The following is a 22,612-nucleotide window of genomic DNA, read 5'->3' as shown; positions in this document are numbered from 1 at the left end:
ACAACTTCCCAGATTGCCTACCTCACGCCAGAGAAACAAGTTTGTCAGCCTACTTCAAACTACTGGCCACAAAGCCCCAGCTCTCTGCAAGGAAAATACTGCAAGCACTAGGGTTCATGGCCTCTTGCATCCTACTAATTCCATATGCAAGACTGCATATGAGGAAATACAGTGGTATCTAAAAAGCCTATGGTGTCAACATTCTCAGGACCTGGAATCAATGATCCCTATCATTCCTTGTATAAAGACAGAGTTCCTTTGGTGGGCAGAGGCCTGCTACCACAACAAGGGACTGACATTCACTCTACCCCCTGCCGCACAGACGCATCAGACTATGCATGGGGTGCTCACTTGGCAGGGCAGTGCATTCAAGGCAAATGGAACCAGAGTCAAATGCACCTGCATATCATTCAAAAAGAAATGTTAGCTGTACAGAATTCTCTGACAGCCTTCAAGGACCATATTCTTCCAGGACAATTACTGGTAAAGACAGACAACATCACTGTTATGTGGTACATAAACAAGCAGGGGGAACACACTCGTACCCTCTCTGCAGACTAGCCATGGCTCTGTGGAACACAACCTTGAGCTACCAAGTGCACCTACAAGCTCAATACCTGCAAGGCAAGCAAAATTCATTGGCAAACGACCTAAGCAGAAATCTCATGGACCCACACGAGTGGAAACTGGAACCAAAGATATTCAACATTTTGAGAAACAAAGGGGGGAGCCCAGAGATAGACCTGTTTGCCTCCCCTCAGAACTACCAATTGGACAAATTCTGCACAAGGACTCCTCACAGACAAGCCCACAGACAAGTTTGGAAAGTGGATGCCCTGACCTTCACCTGGGAAAGCCTCTCAGTTTATGCCTTTCCCCCTCTGCCTCTCCTCCTGAAAGTTCTGCTAAAGATCAAGCAGGACAAGCTAAGGACAATTCTCATTGCACCAGACTGGCCATGCCAACACTGGTGTACCCCCTCTTATGCAGTGTGTCACTGCTGGAACCATGGCACCTGCCTCAGACCTCTTCCCTGCTGTCCTAGCAGGAGGGCCAGATTCTGCACCCTCAGCTTCAAACCCTGAACCTTGCAGCCTGGCTAATTACCTGAGCTCTCTAATACCCTCCCTCAGTAAGCAAGTGCTGGATGTCATTCTGGAAGCAAGGAGGCCTAGTACTAGAAAATCCTATGCTGAAAAATGGAAAAGATACTGTTCCTGGAGCCAGACTCAGGGGATGGGCACAACAGTGCCCAGCTTACCGCATATTCTTCAATACTTAACAGTGATGCTCCACAAGGGCCTTTCCTTCTCATCTGTTAAAATTCATGCCTCAGCCATTTCAGCACATTACAATACTGAGCCCACCCCTCTTCTCTTCCCCCCTGCTGGAGCAATTCTTTAGAGGAGCCAGAAATTTAAGACCACCCAGGAGAAGCCCTTACTCCAGCCTGAGACCTTAACTTTGTATTGGAAAAGCTCACTCTACCTCCTTTTGAGCCAGCTGCAACTGCAGAGTTGAAATTCCTTTTTTGGACAACAGCCTTCCTTCTAGCCATCACTTCAACAAGAAGAGTGTCTGAATTACAGGCCCTCTTGGCAGTGGAGCCCTTCATCATCTTCTATGCAGACAGGGTGTCCCTCAGGACCAACCCTTCCTTTATGCCCAAGGTGGTATCCAGTGTGGCCCTTAATCAGTCCATTCATTTGCCAACTTTCTTTTTTAATCCACAGAGCAAAGGAGAACGAATACTGCACTCTTTGGACATGCACAGACAACTTAGATTTTATTTGGACAGGACTAAGCCTATCAAGAAAACTGAACAGCTGCTAGTAGCCTTTGCTGCAGGGGCAGAGGGGAAGGCCATTTCATAGCAAACCATTTGTAAGTGGATAAGCCATTGCATTCATTTCTGCTATAAGCACCATGTTAAACCTACCCCACAGGGGATAAGATCACATTCCACCAGGGCTGCATCTACTTCAACAGCCTTTCTCAGAGGTGTTCCAACCAGGGACATCCTAGAAGCTGCATCCTGGAGCTCTGTACATACCTTCAGCAAGTATTACCACTTACCTATTTTTTCTAATTCCAGAGCTGGTTTTGCCACTGCAGTCTTGCAGGGCTTAATAGCTAGTCCTAATGCTCTCTAACTGCCTCCTCCCTTCCTTAGCTTTGGGAATCTACCCAAATGTAATGACTGCAACAGTGAAACACGAAGAACATAGTACAGTTGTTGTACACTTACCATAAATGTAGATGTTCCGATTGTATTCACTGTTGCAGTCCTGGTTACCATAAATGTAGATGCTCGAGTGTATTCACTGTTGCAGTCCTGGTTACCCTCCCTCCAGACCTCTGACTTCTATTGGCTATACCTTTCTTCTTCTTTACTGTATTTAAGCTTTCTGGTGTATTTGCTTTTTGTTGGAGGTGTAACCTTGTATATAATTGCTTCCTATTATGGTGGCACCTGACATCTAGGGCAAGAAAAACTGATGTAATGGCATCTGCTGCATGTTTTATACCCCTGACTACCTGACGTCATGGAAGAAGAGACAGCATCTGACGCAGGACCCAAGACTTTGATAATCAGGCCAGCTGAGGGCTTTACCTGCAGGCAGATAACCCAAATGTAATGACTGCAACAGTGAATACACTTGAACATCTACATTTATGGTAAGTGTACACAACTGTACTTTTTACTTATGTAGCCAGTTTTGACTGCATGTAGCATTGCTCTGTACCAAAGTATATTTTTTCTTTACCTGTTTGTTGTTGGTGTATGTAACCATTCTTGTCAAGAGTATTTCTGTTTTGCATACAATTTTTCTGTTTTGTTCACTAATAATTCCAGATTATAGTGCATAAATTTATTCCAGTGATGTATATCCATTTGAAATTGTAACATTAGAAATTCTGTCTTTGAACTTTTGCTGAAAATGAGTCTTTGATCTGTCAGATGTCTTGGTGAACAAAACAACTAACCCCAGAAGAAATGTATACATTCAGGAAGACTGCTCAGATATATTTGCAGTTCCGGATTCATACCCACAAACATCTTAGAATAATTTTGAAGATGCTGGGGTAGACATAAAAATCCCATGTCATATGCATTGCAAGACTGCTAGAAAATTCAACATTTTGTTGCAGAACATTTTGTATCTTGGCTAGGCCTTAGTGCCCCCCAAAACATGAGCAGTCAGCAAAGAGCAGCATGCTACTTCTTCCATCAGTGGCATGTACAGGCAGCTACCAACTCAGACAACTTGACAAGGTGCAAGTCCTTTGGTAAGGCATAAGTTGTAGTGCATTTGTCCTCTAAACCTGAATGTGTTGAAACCGTGGTCATTCATTCCCAAATCAGTAAGCATATCCAGCTAAAGGTAGAAAAAACAGAGCCCATGGAAAGCTTGATCATTTTTCTAAATGTCAGTGTATCAGTAGTCAGGCATTTAAGACAGACAGTCTCTCCTATCATGTCACCATAATCAGCATGCCTCAGGAGTTGACGTACTTCATTGTTGCTTCCTGCTTATATGAACTGTAAAGCAGAATTACTCAGACAGTGACTCCCATGTCTTTATCTACAAGGCCGGCACCTCTAGACTTGCACAAATAATGTGTCGTATTAATGTCAGTATATATTTAATAGATTCTGGTGCTGCAGTCAGACTGATCATTAAATCAGCATATGATTTGTTGCAGCTAACACCAGAGCTTTTGGGCATATCAGCTAAAATGTCTTCATACAGTTCTCAATACTGGAGTGAAAGGCAGGATAATACCACATGTGGCCATTACTGTATCACAATGTTTATCACTCCATTCAATTTCAGGTATTGCAAGTGAATGATTTTTAGAAACTCCAACATCTGGAGCCTTTCAAAATTTAATTCACCCCACCTTGTAACCAAAGTTGAATGTAAAGCTGTTTTATAACACCTTCCCCACTGTCTTCCACAGTTTCAGTATAACTGCAGTGACTTGAAGCTACTTCATTAATTATATAATAATAAATGTTTAGTAATAAAGATGATGGATAAGGGTTAAAATACCACCCAAGGGGAGGGGTTAGGGAGTCATGCAAAATAGCTCTCATTACCAGGATGGCATCAAGAAAAACAAACTGCTGAAGTGTGCCTAAGTAACTGCTTATCCGGATAGCCCTTGCCCTACAGAATCTGAGCAAAGACTTTCCACCCATAGGGAATAAATTGGCTTGAGACTAATGAGGCATGACTGGCAGAAAAACACCTAGAAAAATGTAGTAATTATGAAAATCTTAACATTTTTTAAAGGTGAGCTATGACCATCTAAATTATAAGGAAACATATATGATGCTAGATTTAAACTATTATAAACAAGCACAGACTTTTATTAAAATAAAAGAGGGTATACATTAATGCTTTGATTGAGGTAGTCTGCAGTAAGCTACTTGTTAAGAATAAAAATGAGGAAACCTCACTAGGAGTTATTAGTATCAGGCTGTTGGGAGGGTCCTTTACAGAATTTAGGATTTTTTTGCATCATTAGTTACTTAAGGTGGTGGTAAGCATATGTTCCAATATTAAAGTCACACAACAGATGTGGCTCAAAAAAAGGGGGGGGGGGTCTTCACTAGACTCTAAATCCATGTTGGTTATTTTTAGATGGTAATAGCTTGTGCACCTCCACAATAGTATTATCTATTATCAAGTAATTGAAGCACTGATTCCCCACCCCCACAAGGAGCAGTCCTAGTATCAGGTAGATGACTAAGTTTGTTGCTTTTTGTATGCTGTACTTTTGATAATCAAATTTTTAGGAAAATAAAAGGAACTGCTGTGGGTGCCCCTTTTGCAGAATTATGAAGAATTGTATAGTAATCTTGTTTCAAGGTTAATTGAGTAATTATAATCATACTTTTTTTTCCACAAAGTGTTTTCTGTTATTGTATGGACAATTCAAAAAAATGAAAATCCACTGATGAAACAGCCAGAAGCCAAGAAAAACCAAACGTATTTAGCGCTTTCATCCACATTTTAATGCGTGAACAACTTCAGAACAAAGCATAATGTTTACCAGTTCCTTAAATACATCACAATACAGGAAATGACATCACACAACAACAGATAATTGAATAATTAACCAAAAAGTTTTTTTTGTAAAAAATGTTATAATAAAAATATATAAAAATAAATATATATATATATATATATATATATATATATATATATATATAAATGTATGTGTATATACACAAATATACACATATGTGTGTGTTGAATATGTATAAATATGTATAAAAATGCATGTATATGTAAATGTGTGTGCGTGCACATACATACATACATACACGCGCATACACACACACACACACACACACACACACACACACACACACACACACACACACACACACACACACACTCAACCATAACCAAATGCATACTGTTTTGTGAACAACACAAACACCCATAAATTTGATATATATATATATATATATATATATATATATATATATATATATATATACACACACACACATAAAAAATTAATATATTTATATATATATATATATATATATATATATATATATATATATGTGTGGACAATTCAGTTTTTTTGTGCAAAAATTTCAGCAGTTTATAACATTTGACAAACAGTGTCTGTCTTTTCTTTTAGTTATAATTAGGAAAAATAACTATTTAGATACAGGTCTACACAGGAGAACACATATTTCCTTGTATAGAAAATTATCAGCAACATTGAGCTTCTTAAACAGGGAAAGCTTTCATTTATTTATGTATCATATTGTAATTTATATAATTTATGCCCTCGCATATGTTTTTATTTTGCTGCCTACAAAAAAAGTCTTAATAAGTGGAGTATTTTAACTGAAGAAGCAAAAAAGTTAGGAACATGTTTCACAGATGAGTGTTTGCAAGTATGATTATGTAGTTAATGCTTTCTGTAAGTTATGTTATTTCTACCCAGTAATAGTGTCTACGTATAGTAACGAAAATACAATACTGATGGGAGGTCATGTTTTTAATATGGATTGTAGTATGTCAATTCAGAGATCTTATTATGCAACTAAATTTAATTTCTAGTAGGTAAGTTAACTGAACAAAAAAGATTGGAAATTTTTGTTTAGTGATATTTTTTTTTGCCCAAATTGGCCTACTGTGTCCTATGTAAGAGGTAAAAATATTCCTAACTGCCATTCGTCATCATTTCAAAAGACAGGATAAAGTCTGATCCAATTGAATATAAGCAACCACAAGGGTTTATCCCCTGGGGGAACTACGGTGTTTGCCATTTTATGTATAGGTCATTTGATTTTATTAATGGAAATATGATGTACTGTATTGGGTCGTTATATTTGTAGCAGATTAGTTGCAAGACTAGTAGGATGCACTTTGGCACATTTTAAACTGTATTTGGCATATCTGCAGTCTTGGCATGTCTACAGTCCTGTACACACAGAAATAAGGCATGGCCTGATTGAGAGAGAGCTTAATCACTGCTCATTATTTAGATATTGAAGACCTAGCTAGGTTACTGTCCAGACTTTAAGGCTGCCTAATATTAAACTGGTATAATTACAGGTACCTAGCACCAGTTCTCTCTCATTTGTTAGTTATGGGCAAAATGACAGAACATTTTGCCTGAGTTTTGCTGTATATACGAACAAAACTTTTGTTGGAACTGCAAAATCTTTTAGAAACACACACAAATCACTAAAAACGCTAAAAATTTAATGAGTAAAGCTTTCGGGTTATGCATTTACTACATTATCCCTGGCAAATGGAATAAATTTCAAACCATTTTCTAGCAGTTTAAAACATTAATTTGTTAGCCGCTGATCTGATAAATTCACAGTACCTTTTGCTAATCGTATAGTCCCTTTCAACGGCGAACACTCTTGCTGGATGCTAATGGACTGTCGTTCTTCCTTTTTGTTCCTGGTGTTGCCTGCTGAACCTTCTTCTGTAGTGGACGCTTTTCCAACAGTTGTTTGTGTTGTATCACTACCTTCTCCGGTTGCTTTAAACGAAAGGGCAAAAAAGAAGATATCTCCATTTGCTTTCTTTTCTCTTTTGGATCTATTCTGGACCTTGACAACGATTGTTCATCCACAATCGTCAAACCATTTATGCATATAATATAACATCATTTCAATTATTTATGCATATAACACAATATATCACAACAGTCCAGTCACCAACAAGGATAAATAAAAACCCCAGCAAGCACTCTACCCTGGATTGGATACTAGTCAGTAAGAACCCCCAGTCATATATAACAGGCTGCTTATCAGATAGCCTCAGTGATCACTCCCCAACATTCCTACTCAAAAAATACCTGTACCAAGCTAAACCTGTCATCTATCATCAAATACGTAAAAAAATAAACTTTAACCCACTCACATTCATCTCATCCCTCAAAGAATGTAACTGGCATGCTCTAAAGTACCTCAGTCTAGATGACGCAGTTGAATCTTTTAATACTACCTTCCTGAACATCCTTAATTACCATGCCCCCATAAGATTTTCCAGAACCAAAGCACAACCCTCCCCATGGCTACAGAAAACCACTAAGTCAGAAATGAAAAACAGGGATAAAGCCTGGGAGCACTGGCGCAAAACCAAAACCACCGCAGCTAGACAGAAATTCCTAGAACTACGCAATAGAGTCAAAAAGCTAATAAAACAGGACAAATTCCAATACTACCAGTCTGCCCTAGACTCCTCACAACACAGCCCCAAACAATTCTGGTCTTCCATAAACTCCATCCTCCACCCAGGTAAAGTCAGTACCCCTCCTCCTAACATCCCTCACTCCTCAGAAAATATTGCTACCTCATTCAACACACACTTCACCGAAACCATACTATCACTAGCTAAACAACACAACCCCCCTCCCCTCCAACCCACACCTTCAACTAGTACTCTCCCCACTGCCTTCTCTTTTTCTCCTGTACCTACCTCCAACATAGAAAAACTCTTAACTAAACTTAAACCCACCAAATTAGCAACAGACAACCTCCCAAGTGAATACCTACAAATCGCAGCTGATGCTCTGGCCTACCCAGTATCCATCTTGATTAACCGATCTCTGTCAGAAAGTTACGTTCCCACATTGTGGAAAGTCTCACATATAATTCCCCTCCACAAAGGCGGACCCTCTGCAGAACTAACCAATTACCGCCCCATAGCTATTCTCTCTCCACTCTCCAAAATACTAGAGAGATGCATGCACTCTCAGGTCTCACACTACCTCCTTACTAACAACCTCCTTTCCAGTACTCAGCATGGTTTCCGACCAAACCATAGCACCACCACTGCCTTACTCTCCTTTACTAACACTATCCTTCAGCATAAAACAATGGCTATCTCTCCTCTGCTACTTTCCTAGACCTATCTAAAGCATTTGACATGGTCCCACACAAACAACTTATCTCTGTCCTCAATAACCTATCCTTCTCACAATCAGTCACCAACTGGTTTCAGAGTTACCTGTCTGACCGCCAACAATCCGTTGTATGGCAGAATGACATATCTCCCCAACTACCTGTCTCCATAGGGGTTCCCCAAGGATCCATCCTTGGACCCCTACTTTCTCCGTTTACACCAATAATCTAGCCTCTGCCACCAAACATGGCACACATCCAATACGCAGATGACTCTACCATCATCTGCTCAGCCCAGTCCCTACCCAAACTGCAAAAAGTCACACAGGAAGCCTTTTCCTCTGTTGAAACATGGTTATCCGATGCCCAATTAATACTTAACCCAAACAAAACTAAACTACTCATCTTCCAACCCACCAAACATACTCAAAACAACTCTCATTTTAACATCACAGCAAAAGACAACACCACTATATACCCAACTGAACACACCAAATTGCTAGGAGTGGAAATAGACAATAAACTAAAATTTGACATTCACATATCCATAACCATAAAAAAAGTCCACAAAAAACTAGGAGCATTATACAGAAATAAACAATTTCTCACCAAAGCAGCAAAGATTTCAATAGCAAATTCCCACCTCATCTCCACCCTACTTTATGCCTCTCCAGTATATACCAATCTAAGGCAATGTGATCTAAACAAGCTAGAGACCTGCTACAACAAAATCGCAAAATTCGCCACAGGGGCATCCTACCGTAGTCACCACTGTCTCTCACTTGCTGAACTGGGCTGGCTTGAACTCCCTCACCTCCTTCAGTGGTATCAACTCTCACTCACCCACAAACTAGTAAACCATCCACTAAATGTCCCATCCCCCCAGAATCTACTTCAACCCTATCGCACCACCAGACCACTAAGATCAAGCAACAAAAATCACTTGCAGATCACTAAAGCCAATAACTCTGCTGGTGAAGCACTATTCTCTTGCGCCATAGCCAAATTATGGAACTCACTCCCACCCACAATTACCTCCGTACCATCATGCACCAACTTCAAAACTTTATTAAAAGCACACCTAAAAACATGCTGGCTATGCCCTTGCAACTCCCACTCTAATATCATCCACCCCATCCAACTACTACCTTTCTTTCACCTCCACTAACTACCTTGATGATAGCAAGCTGAGATGCTCATAAACCTAGTACTTATTATACAGCAGGAACTTCTCATTGTTACATTTGTTAATTCCTGTTATGTACTTCACAGATAAAGATTCTAGTTGTCTACTGATGTACTATGTTCTTCATCTGTAAATATGTTGTAAGTAATTTCTATGTTAAATTGTTAATCACTATGTAATCCAATGTAACTACTGTCTGTTTATTTTACTGTGGAGCTTTTCTCCCCGGGCCTCCGCTGAAAATGGACCCACGTCCAGTCGGACACTCCCGGTCAACAAATTTAAATTAAATAAATAAATAAAATAAAATAAAATAAAATAAATATAAGTCTATATATGAGCATAATATATTCACTCTCTGTATTTATTTTCTGGATGTTCTATAGCATGTGTTTATAGCATATCATAAGGCTAGTTTATGAATTGATTTAGATGGTAAATTATAAATAGAACTTCTTTGGCTGGCTAGATCATGTGATTTTAATTGGACCTCTAAAGTATGGAGAATTCATTGATTTTTATGTACTGATGAAGGGTGGATAACCCGAAAGCTTTACTCATTAAATTTTTAGCGTTTTTAGTGATTTGTGTGCGTTTCTAAAAAATTTTGCTGTATATACCCTGGAAAGTAATTTCTTTTTTTAATTTTTTTTTTTTTTTAAATTTTTAATACCTTTATTGAATTATGCAAAATCTAGGCAAACTTACATTTATATAAAATAAAACAAACTACATTAACAAATTCCCATTTGCAAACATATGTCACATATATTCTTTTGTATGTTTATCATCAATTCGGCATTACATAAAATGATCAATTCCTCCCTTCCCGTAAACCTCTTCTAGAAAGGAATTTCTTAATCATGGATTTGTTTAGTACAGTTAGAGTTCCGGATGTGCAGTTGGTGAATTTCATGCATGAGTAGTAACAGTTTTGGTCTCATTTTCTGTTTACCTGTAGAACCTAGCTGCTCATTGTTGAATGCCAGATAACCTAAACGTCATTGGGGGGAGGGGGGCATAACATGCAAGTATAATTTTTAAAATCTTTTTGTCAGGCACCTGAGGTGATTCGAATGCAAGATAACAACCCCTACAGCTTCCAGTCAGATGTCTACTCTTATGGGATTGTGCTGTATGAATTGATGACAGGAGAACTACCATATTCTCAAGTTGGCAACCGAGACCAGGTAATCATATCTGCAGCTGAGGTTATTTGCACTTTTCCTTAAATGTATTTGTTGGACTGTCTAATGCTGTGTATGTACATAATCTATAAATTGTTCTGTGTTCCACAGCATGTTTTGAGCAATCTATAAAGTATATCTGATTCCACTTTAAAACATTTTCAGTGAGAACTTGTTAATTATGCAGAATCTACTTAATATATGGCAAAAATGTTATCAGTCAGTTGAGAAATGTTTCTGTTACAGACTGAGCTTGACAAAAAGTTTTGTTTATCTTTGTGGATGTCACATTGTAGTACAGATAGAGTTTAATATTAATGCAGAGTCATTGTCGAAAGCCTATTTCATTGAATACATTGTTGTATTAAAAAGTGTCACCCATTTTATACTAAATTAAACTTTCATCAAGGGCAGTTAATAGTCAGAAATACACAGAAAAAAATGGAAGCTGCTGCAGATCTTATCATGGTTTCATCGTTGCATTCCTCATATTTGGGATACCCTGTGTGTAGGCAGCCTGAAGCCGGCCCCACTTCTAGAGCTTCCCCTTGTAGTGCTTAGAATTTGGATGCCTTTTAAGACACCTTTGCTTACTATGAGTCTACCCATGGACTGACCATTGTTCCTCAGACCTGGCCTGGGGGGCCTATGTGGTAGCTCTTCAAGTCCAGGGTACTTGAGAGGACAAAATGATGAAAAAGTATGTAAACATAAAACAATGAAAGCAGTCTTGCTTGCCCTGAAAGCCTTTACCCCTACCCTAAAGCAGGAGGCTCTTCTGGTGAAAGCAAACAATACAGTTATGGTATAGTACATAACTAAGGAGGATCACATTCATATTTGTTTTGATGGATGGCTGTGCAAGCTCTGTAAAAAGGGAAATATGGTAGACCTGTTAAACCCATTCTAAATAGCTGCTTCACTACATTTCCTTTTGTTACTGAAACCATGGCAAGCCTATTCCAATTCAGATTAGTACCCAGTCCACCAGAGCCACTGTTGCCACCTTGCTTTCCTTGGGTGGGTGGGGGTACTGTGCAAGCTGTAATTGAAGCAGTCAATTGGTTTTATATGCTCACTTTCACCAAATACTACAGTCTAAGGGCAGCTGCAAGGTCCAAGGAGGAGTTTGCTTTTGCCATTTTGCAAGGCCTCGTATCCAAATAACATTCTGCCTTTTTTGTGGGGCAGTGTTTGTGAATCTCCCCATATGGGGAGGACTGCAACAGTGAGTACTGTGATGAACATATTACAGTTATTTTAGGAACTTCGATGCTAAGAGTAGATTCACTGAAACTGTTTAGGTATCCACCCTTCTCTGTTTCTGACTTTTTTTGCGGTTGTTGCACTTTGAATTGGTGTACCTCCCTATTTCCCATTAACTACCTTCCCCTAGACTAGCACCCTCTCAAACTAAAATTGAGGATCAAAGAAAAACAAAAAAAAAGCTTCTTTGCAAATCTTGAAAAGCAAAAAAAAACCACTTTCCCTCTCTCAGCCCATGTAAATACCCACTTATTACGTGTAAGTGTTTTAATTGTTTGAATGAATACCAACGTCAGCGCTGAACTACAGTACTGATTGACATGCCACTATTACTCTTCATCTTTGATGGTCTCATGATCGGTTGCTCCCCCGACAGCTTGCACCTGTGCAGCTGTCCTGTTCTCTGCACCTTAACTGCATTTCCGATATTCAACATAAAAGTGATTTTCTTTACCCTGAAACATCTGGAAATTGTTTTTATTTATTGCATTTGTTTAACCAGATACCCAAGGAGAAAAGCTCTAGAAAAATTCCAGCATTACATAGTGCACTGAGATATGCAAGTAATCATCAAATACACAAAATTTAAACAGTATCATTAATTAATTGCAGAATCAAGTAATTTATTTATTTTTTATTTATTTGACATTTGTTAACCGGGTTAGTCCAACTGAGCTAGTGCCCTCTTTCAGTAGAGGCCCGGGGCGAAAAGCTCCACAAGATTTAGACAATATAAATATAAATACATACAGAAATAAATATAACAGCTATACATACAAAGAGAAGACGACTACTCGAAAAATTACAATATAAAACATAAGAGAAATGAGGATAGAAACATAAATAGGTGGAAAGAAAAAAGTGATTGTCCACAGAATGAGAAATTAGGGAAGCAATTCAAGTAGGGTGGTTACAGTGACATATCCAAGGTACTACACAAGTAATTTTTTAGAGCTTTCTTAAACTCCTGGACTTGAATGGATCTGTGGAATACAGGGAGATTATTCCAAGCAAGAACAGGAATGTAGCTGTAAAGATTTTGGCCAATAGATTTATTTGGTTTGTATATCTGTAAGAGACACTTATTTGAACTTCTGAGGAACCGAGAGGGCTTATATATAGGGTGAGAAGAGTGGATAAGTTAGGGCAGGCAGAGAGGGCTTGTTAAGGACAGAGTGGATGGTAAGCAGCTGAGTGGATAAGAGCTGATTAGGAAACTCTAGCCAAATGAGTGTAAGAAGAGCATGACAATGGTGTGATTTAGGAGGCACACTGGCTGCAAATCTTGCAATTTTATTGTAGGTGGTTTCCAATTTAGAAAGAAGACAGGACTGCAAGTTAAGATTTGAGAGCTATAGAATAGGTTAGGGAGAAGGTAAGCTTAGGCAAGTGAGATTCTGGAGTCAGGTGTGAAGAATCTTGTGTTCCTACTTAAAAGGCCCAACTTTTGGTGGATTTTCTTGATGCAGTAATGTGCGTGAAGCTCACATTTAAGTTGATCGTCTATTACTGTGCCAAGGAGTTTTGTGTGAGAATCAGGTGTAAGAGTAATATTGTTGAGAGAAGTGATAGCACCCATGAAACATTTTTCAGGGAGAAAAAGTCCATAAAATATATTGCATAAAGAACACAGTAAACAGAGGTGTACAAGACAACAAATATGCATCTAAACAGCATGTAATTAATTATTAGCAGCAGCTTCTTTTGGGTATTCTTTTGTCTGTGCTTTAAGAGTTGGTGTTTATGGTGCCTCTGTTGGTCAGGAAAGTTGGGGTTAAATGTATAAGTTCTATGTTTTTGTTGTTTTGTGATTTCCTGTCAACTGTTTGATACAAGAAGCTATCTTTGATTTATTTTTGTTTACTTCTGATAGAGGACAATATAAATATGCAAAAGCTGAAGTTTCATGAAGGTGAGCAACCGAGAGTTCTCACAACCAGTCCTGCTGCAACCAATTAGAGGCACTGACATGTATGTAGTGAGTAAACATAGAGTGAGATTCCATAATTTGTGTTTACAAATGAAACTGCAGTGCATCAAGAACTGGCCTAAATGCAAGATCAGACGTCAGGTGTGAAATAGTCTTACTTTCTTCTGTTAATGGTAGTCCATTGAGGGCACCGTAGACAGACTGTTGTAGAGTTTAGTTTATTTTTATTTTATTTTGCATTTGTTTAACAGGCTGGTATAGTGATTAAAAGTGACCATATCCAGATACTGCCTGGGTGAAATAATTCGCAACTAAAAAAATAAATTGGAGAATAGAGGTAGTAAGTTGTGCAAATGAAAAACAGAGCAGACAGTAACACTATGTAACAAAAACTGTACAGTGGTAATTGATATGTTTAGTGGAAGTTCTGAGATAAAAGCAAATTTTACAAGTCACATGATTATGTTTCAGGTTTGCATCGTGGGGTAAATGCTGTGTGGTAGTACAAGTCAGGGCAAAGGACATAGAGGGAGTTGGGAGGTGCTAGTAGTAAAGAGAGAGGCTAGGGGTTGAGAGACCCTTATGTGATGTGGCCTCCTGTGTGCAAGTATAGTTTGATTTGGTGTGGAGGATTTTTTTTTTTAAGTTCAGCTCTGAAGGTGGGAAGGGAATTATAGTTCCTTTAGATGGTTTAGGAAGGATTCCCATATTTAAGGTGCAAGGATGAAAAAAGATTGGTTGGTGCAGTGTAGTCTAGTTTGTGGGGACTGGAGAGGGGTAATGTTTGGGAGAAGCACCTGAGGCTTTAGAGTATGTTAAGTACAAAATATGGCAGCTAGCAGTGGGAATGAGTTAGACTGGCGAAGTTTGAATATGAGAGAGCCTAGTAGCAGTTCTGTTCTGTGCTGCAGTGGAAGCCATTTGGCTTTTTTGAGGGTGAGATAGTGGTGCTAGTCAGTGGGCAAATTAGTGATGCAGCAACAGATTTTGTTTTTGATAGTATGTAGTGTGGATGTGTTTTTCGGTTGTGGATATTATGGATGGCCTTATTCAAGTTGTGCCAAAAGAACTCCTTTGCCTTTAGCTGCCCTGGTTGCTTTGGATAATCAGGGTTAGATTTTACTAGCTCAGAAGAAAACTGAGTTAACTTTTGCTCTCTGTTTTTGTACATACATAGATTTTGTATATTAATGATTAGTCTAGCCACAAAATGAGATACTTGAAGCAGTTGGTTGTGCCTGTTGGTGTGCCACAAAGGGTTGGTGATATTGAGCATCTCTGATGAATTTTTAAGTTTTTGGGGGAGTACCAAATAGCATGCTTTTTGTTTTTGTGTGATTGTTAGTTCGTAATTAATAAGCCAAAAATTCAGGAAGTTAAGATCCTTATGTAGTTATGTTTCTGTTATTGAGTGATTGTTTCTGGATCTAAAGAGTACTATGTCATCAATGCCGAGGATGAGTAGTAGAGAAGGAAGGTCATGAGGGAGTTTGATGAAAGTAAGCACTAGGATAGAACCTTCTGATACTCCCATTGAAAGAGGTGTGGACTGAGAGAAGGATTGAGCCTAATTTAACTGTGAAGAATCTGTTCAGCAAGAATGCTTGGAACTAGGTGACGGATGTGTTACTAATGCTAATTTTTTGAAGGGAGAGTTGGTGGTTGATGGGGCCAAAGGCTTTTGTGAGGTCAATGAATATTGCTCTTGTCAAGTTACCTTTGTCCATGTTGAGGAGAATGCTGTTAGTTAAGCACCAAAGTGCTGTTGTCATAAGATGAACTGTCTAGAATCCATGCTGTTTCAGGGTAAGGAAATGATATTGTTGAATGTACCTTGAGAGTTGGATAATGATTATTTTTTTTCCAGCATCTCGCCTAGTGTGGGTAGCATAGAAATGGGATAAAAGTGGACAGTGTTTTGAGGTTTAGGTTGTTTGGGTAGGGAGTAATGAGTGCTGTTTTCTAGATGTTTGACATTATATTTTGTCAGGCAAAGGTTAAAGATGTGATGGAGAGGTTGAGTTAGAAATGATTCTAGGGAATAAAAAGCTTCATTATTAAAATGTGCTTTGAATATATTAAGAAAGTTGTATGTTTATTGTAAATATCTCATACCATCATGTTAAGGTTAACTTACAGTGATCAATGTAATTTAATTCATACTCCTTGTATATGTAATATAAGAAGAGGGCTATCATATACATGTATATAGCTTTAAGGCTAACGGGCTCACTGCATTGATGTACATGTTTTACAGAAAGGCTCTAGAGAATTCACTTGGAGTACAGACCTTGTGGTAGATGGACTACATCTTCTGTTTGTGGGGTTGTGGAAAATCTGTACAGAGCTAAAGATCATGTAATTGTTTCACAGTCGAGATATCTAGCAAAGATGATCAGAATGAAATCATCCTCTCTCCCTGTCACTCTTTCACACGTACTTGCACACCATCCAGGGTAACACACCCATGTGGTACATTGTGCAATCTGTAAGTATAATTTAACAGCAGCTTATAAACTATCAGACTTTTTTAAGCTACCATCTGGTTATTAAATTGTTACATTAATAAGAGTGTTTATTATCAACTTGCTCTGATGTCAGTAAAGGAGATGGCAGCACTGTTGTGGTGGGTTGTCTTAAGACAACAACTGTACCAAGCTTTCGCAAGGGCCTGTATCCATCTTGGAGGGGAAGAAACATTGATAAAAGGGGTATTGCATTTGGGAAGCGTGGCTAGCCTTAAAAAGATCTCCTGGGGTCATTAGCCTACTTATCATCTATGAACCTATTGGAATAATGGTTAAAGTGTTTAACTCACAGTCAGAAGGGTATAGGGTTTGATTCTCACCTTTGAGGGAATTTGGCTAGGCTTAAAATGGTCCACAAGGGCAACTAGCCTAGTATTTTCCTATGAACCTATGAATCCTTTTATGCCTAGTCTTGAATGTACATTGAACCAGTCTGTTAAGCAGTCTTTTTTGCAGTGCCAAAAAAAAGGGGAGAATGACTTATTCAAACTCTGGGCATACACAGGCATCTCATAATCTACCTAGACAAAACTCTGTCCTTCAGGAAAGCTGATCAGCTGTTTGTCTTCAGTGAAGATAAGAGGAAAGAACAGCCAGTGTCAAAGCAGATAAGTTCTAGATGGTTGTCCTATGCCATTTCTTTTTGCTGTTCTCACCATAAACTAGTTCCAGGCAGGTTAGGGCTGATTCTTCAGTGGCTTTCTGGAAAGGGGGTGGACGGTAGAAGTATTTTAGAGGCAATAGCATAGTTCTGTTTACTTACTTTTACAAAGCATTTACAAACTAGTTTCCCTTTCGTTGTCTAGAGTAAGACCAATATCCTGGGACTTCTGGATTCTTATTTGTTTTTCATCCTGTCCTGTTGTACTAAACTGTGGTAGTCTACCCATATACTGGCTGCTACAGTAATGATCTAATACTGAACATAGTGCAGTTGTGCAAATAAAACTTACCTTAACAGGAAATGTTCTAATAGATGACAATTGCAGTATCCGTATCCTCCCTCCAGCCTCCTTTATATTCTTGATTTGTTTTGCCAGGGTGTGGTTGTATATTGTGTGTGTGTGTGTGTGTGTGTGTGTGTGTGTGTGTGTGTGTGTGTGTGTGTGTGTTTACTCTTGCTTTACATTTCCCCAAGGATATTGCCTCCCTTCTTAAGGCAAGAAATCACTGAAGCTTTTGGCTCAGTAACTGCATTTTATACGGAGCTCTGCTTGTGCTCCTGGCAGTTATAACACATGAGAGGTGACTTTAAACTTTGTAAAGCTGTCCAGCTGGTCATATCCTTGGCAGGATATAATACACAAAGTTCAGGCTACTGCAACAGTGATCTAACATGTACTGTAATGGTAAGCTTACTTATACAACTGTACTCTTGCTTATAGAGATATTGCTGTCTATAATCAGTCTTGGTGTTAACATACGTGCTCAACATGGTAGAGAGGTGTTGCATGGGGTAAAAAGGGCCAAGTTAACAGTCAAGCCAAATAAGTACCAGTAGAAATTAAGTGGCCTGTTGTGGTCATTGGGTGGGTACTGGCAGTTCCAGCCACAGCTTTTCAAGTTGGAGACCATCTCAAGGCGCAGCCTAGTCTATCTCTGTTACCGGAAGGTAGGTAAGGGCATTCCTTGGTACAGTGGTGTATTATAGGAAACTTGTCTATCATGATAGCCGTAGCCATTTGTGTTACAGCTCTTACCAAAAAAAAAAAAAGGACAGATAACATTGTTTGGAGACCAGCCTGTAAAAAAGCATTCCCAAACCTCAAGGAGGCATTGAGTCAGTTATCTGAACTGGACAGTCTTGATTACAGTCAGGTGTTTATCGAACAGGTGCATACATGGAATCATCACCTAAGGTCTGTACTCAACCAGGTCCCTTCACAAGGAGAAGAAGCATTCAGTAATGTATGTCAGATGTACACTTCAGCTGTGGGAAGTGTCATACACAGTCACAGAGAAAGAATGTTTGGGATAGTGTGGGTTTTCCAAAAACTTCAAGCCTAACTGTATGGTAGGAAATGCAGAACTATTACAGCTCAGTATTCTTTAAAATGGCTCCACAGAGCCAGTGGATAAAATAGTAAGCTGCTTAAATGGGGCATGGTATTGTAGGAGTACAGCATGGCATTCCAGTACATTATTGATGCCAGCAATGTAAATGCAGATGACATTTCAGTGCATATGGGTAGTGTAACTAAATTGGGTGTGCCTTCAAAGCAAGCTGTATTTCCTAGATGTGTACCAGGGAAAACTGGCCTGAGGTTGGGGGGGGGGGGGTTGAGATATGATACTCTGCACAGAACTAAAGTGCTCATCATTGTTTTTGGTAGAAATGTGTCAAAGATGCTAAACAAGATTAAAACTGTTTGCAGACCCTCTCCAGGCACAAAATAATCAGGGCTGTTGCTACTTGTCAGAGAAGCAATGTTGCCATAAAAGGGTTGGAACTTTCTAGGTTAAAACAGCTTTAGAGCACAGATCTTAAATACTGGCCTAGCAAGAAATGGAAGAGTCAAGGGAGTTAGACCAAATGCAAAATGAGGAAGCATGTTAGAAGCAACAGTGCTTGCCTGTTTTTTGATCTCATCTAGGACACCCCTTTGGATTATTGTTAAGTGATTTGGCCCTTTCTGCTAAAGTCTGTATTTCAGTTAATTTTTCTCTGTCCGTCTCTCATGTCCTGTTGTAACTTTGAGCATGACCAGGAGCAGTGAATATGTTTAAGTAGATTTTTACATGAATGCAGAGAGGAAGAGAAGGGGAGAGCCTGTGTCCCAGAGTCACAGTGAGCTTATGTTTGTATAGTTTTGCCTGTGTGTCAACTACTGGAAACATTAACAAATGAACAGTGGACACTTCAGTCATTCTTTAAGGTAATGTATGTAGATACTGCTATGTTATAGTTAATATTTTTCTAAAGCTAACTTTCTGTTCAACCATTTTATTTTATTTTCCTGTACAAGAGTGTATGTTTTTTGTATATTTAATTATTGCTGTGCTTTTCATAATTTTGCATATTATATTCAACTATAAAAGCTAATGGCTGGCTGATTGCTGAAGGTGCGTAAGGGAAATGGCACAGAACTAGTAGCATTGGACTGCTGGTATCCATCCTTTGAGGTGAGACTTCTTTCCTAAAGCTACCATAAATTAATACGAGATGGCTGACTTACTTTAAGAGGTGTTAGACTGGTTTGACAGATGACAACATGGTACCAGAGAAGTACTAAGAAAATGTGTCACTAACGAGTCTTTAGTCTTTAGTGGCTCCTCTTGAAAAGTATTGTCTCTGCATGTGTGAAGTAGTATATGCCAAGATTCAAACACTTTTGTTAAGATAACATTGCAAGGTACTAAGCTGAGTGTGAAAGGGTGAAATTTTGAAATAGTTGTGCTTTAGCCCAAGCCATGCACTCAAAGCAGTCCCTTACAGTTTTATTTATAAAGCCTCATGGTCGTATGCATCCGGTGACCAAATGTATCAGTGTAGTGAAGGGTCACCCAGATTCCATACCTTGGCCCCTAAATCATTTTCTGTAGACCAAGTTCCTGATCAAGCATTCCTAGGATGACTTTTAGATGATGTAATTGCTCCAACACTGGATGCAAAGCCCCCCAACATTTTGTCACTTTTTCCCCCCAAACATGGTGTCTGAAGCCTTGGAATCTGGTTGGTAGAAGAGCATATTCCTCTTCAGTGCTTGGATTTGTAACTCTCACCTTCACATATTCTATTCTCCTTGGATTTTTGAAATCTGTCAACGCATTACATTAAAAAAAAAACATATTCTCTCTCTCCTTTCTTCCCCATCACACCTCCAGACTTTACTGTCTATGAGGAAATCCTCCAAATCTGTGTGGGGTATACAAATACATCGGCAAATGCTTTTATGCAAAAATCCTAAACTACCTGGATTTTGTTGCATTGTTGGAAGCTTTACAATTTTTGGTACTTGCATATTATCGCAACCAGATTTCTGAAGTCGCAGAAATGGAAGTGTTTTTGCAAAAACATGTTTCTTAACCTTGAAAGTAGTGTGTAAGCAAGTAATTAGTAGTGGGTGACTTTGGGTATGAGGTCCAAGGAGGAAAAACGGTCACATTTTTGGCTGCTGGGGGGCGTGTCTTACTTGTTCCACGACCTGCACAGTGCTACTCTGCATTGTAATTTCCACATTCCTGCGCACAACTTCAGCAATGGCAAGATAGTCAAGGACATACCATTTAACTCTTGCTGTATGACGAGCACGCTCTAACAGCACTTCCAATAAAGTACATTACAGTAAGTATCTAGCGTAATTATTAACTACATTTGCAATAGTAAGACCGGAACTCTAGCTTCTTCTCATCTTTGGACTGTTGTCAGCATCTATTATTTTCTGGTGTAGACCACCTGCTAATCTCCAGTCTTCCTACTCTTAGAGAATGCAACCATTACCTTAAATTACATATGATATAGCAGCATTGTAAATGAAACTCACTTACCTAGCAAAAGAATATCATACGTAACTACAATAACTCAAAAAGTACATTAACGCCAAAAACGTCACTACTCCCAACTTCTTCTATTAAAAATGAGCACGGAATCAGCTAACATCATTCACCCTCATAGTGTAAAATTAAGAATGCAATGGTTCTTTATACATTGATGAAAACCTTGGTTACAAATAAAAGGTGTACCCAAAGCAAACTTTCTGTCTCTGTGTTTTCCTTCTGTGAACGATTCCTTCTACTCTGTGAAAATATTCCAACAGACTCTATGAGACCATCCATGATAACTCAAGCATGCATCTGTAAGGCATGCAAAACAGGTAGAGGATGTCTTAGTGTTCCTATTCCTGAAAGAAATGTAAACTTTTTGGTCAGTAGTAAAGACTATGATCAGCAGTTTGAAACGTTTCAGACACGTGAAAATCTGGTTGCGATAATACGCAAGTACCCAAATTTCTTCTTCTTGTCCTTTCCCCTTGAGTTATTTGCGCCCAATACCTTGGTTCCTTTGCTAATTTCCTCCAGTAGTAAATTGCATCTTTGCCTTGCCTGTTTTCTACACCCCTAGTTGCAGACATTCCTCTTGGAAAATCTTCTTGATTCTTTCCCATACTTGATTAGTTTTTAGATACATTCTCTTACTTCACAAATATAGTTTTCTATGTGGTTATTATTTTCTTTAAGGGCTTACATCCAAAATCCTAGTCCCTGTCTAACTGATCCTCTCCCCATTTCATTATTATCCTTTTCCATTTTGATTAATAACGGTCTGCTTGCGTGATGTATGAGCCTTAGCTGTGTAGCTGTAAAGTACCCCTTCAGTTCAGGTAACCATAAACCACTTTCGTCTACGGGGGGAATCAACTTAATCCACTTAACTCCCTCCCCCCAAAAAATAAATTCTTTCAACTCTTTATCATCCATGTAATTTCCTCGTGTTGATAAAAATACCTGTATATAAAACTGAAAAGATTTCAGTGCTTATATCTTAATATCCATATCCATAAACAAAAGTTTCCAGCTTCTCAGTTTTTGAATTATCTTTTGTTTGTCCTCTTACCATATATCCCCAGTTAACACAAAATAATGATTTCTAATCTCTACACCCAAGCACTTCACCACATCATATCCACATAAGCAGTAGGCACTGCTCAACCAATCCATGTTTGGATACATAGTCCATCACTATAGCATCTGTTTTATCCCCATTTATTCCGGATCTCAAAAGACTTGACACCATCTCAAATTGTTTTACAACACTGAAATGTCTCTTTCTGAGCTATCAAACACAAAATATCCACAAATAAAGCTAGCTTTCCGTGGTTGCCATACCAGTTATATCCTTCAGTATGAGAGTTTCTTTGCTAGTGGTTCTAACTGCAAATCAGACAACAAATGGTAAAGAGAATATCCTTTTCAATCCCCCTTCTCAAATGTAGCTTGCCAGAGAGGAACCCACCTCTATTTTTGCTTCCCACTGTTCTCATATCCCCCTCATCAACCCATTACTTTATTAGGGAATGCAAATTCAGTCACTGTCCTACACGTGTATCAAGTATCCTTTCCTGCATCAAGACCAACAGCAGCCCTTTCTTGCATTCTGCTACCCTCTGGACTATTTCC

General features: G+C 38.9%; 1 protein-coding gene across 1 annotated transcript in view; it reads left to right on the top strand.

Moving 5' to 3' along the window:
* The window catches only part of RAF1 (Raf-1 proto-oncogene, serine/threonine kinase), a 2,753,658-nt gene that overhangs the window by 2,629,686 nt on the left and 101,360 nt on the right, over positions 1-22,612 (top strand). The window contains exon 19 of the mRNA XM_044078072.1: positions 10,643-10,774. Within this exon, the coding sequence (XP_043934007.1) occupies positions 10,643-10,774 (132 nt within the window). The remainder of the gene's footprint in view (positions 1-10,642; positions 10,775-22,612) is intronic.

Source organism: Protopterus annectens, chromosome 7.part0 (genome assembly GCF_019279795.1).
Source record: "Protopterus annectens isolate FY-2018-M chromosome 7.part0, PAN1.0, whole genome shotgun sequence".
NCBI lineage: Eukaryota > Metazoa > Chordata > Ceratodontiformes > Protopteridae > Protopterus > Protopterus annectens.
The sequence above is the reverse complement of the archived record's forward strand: the minus strand, read 5'-3'. Positions and strand labels throughout refer to the sequence as shown.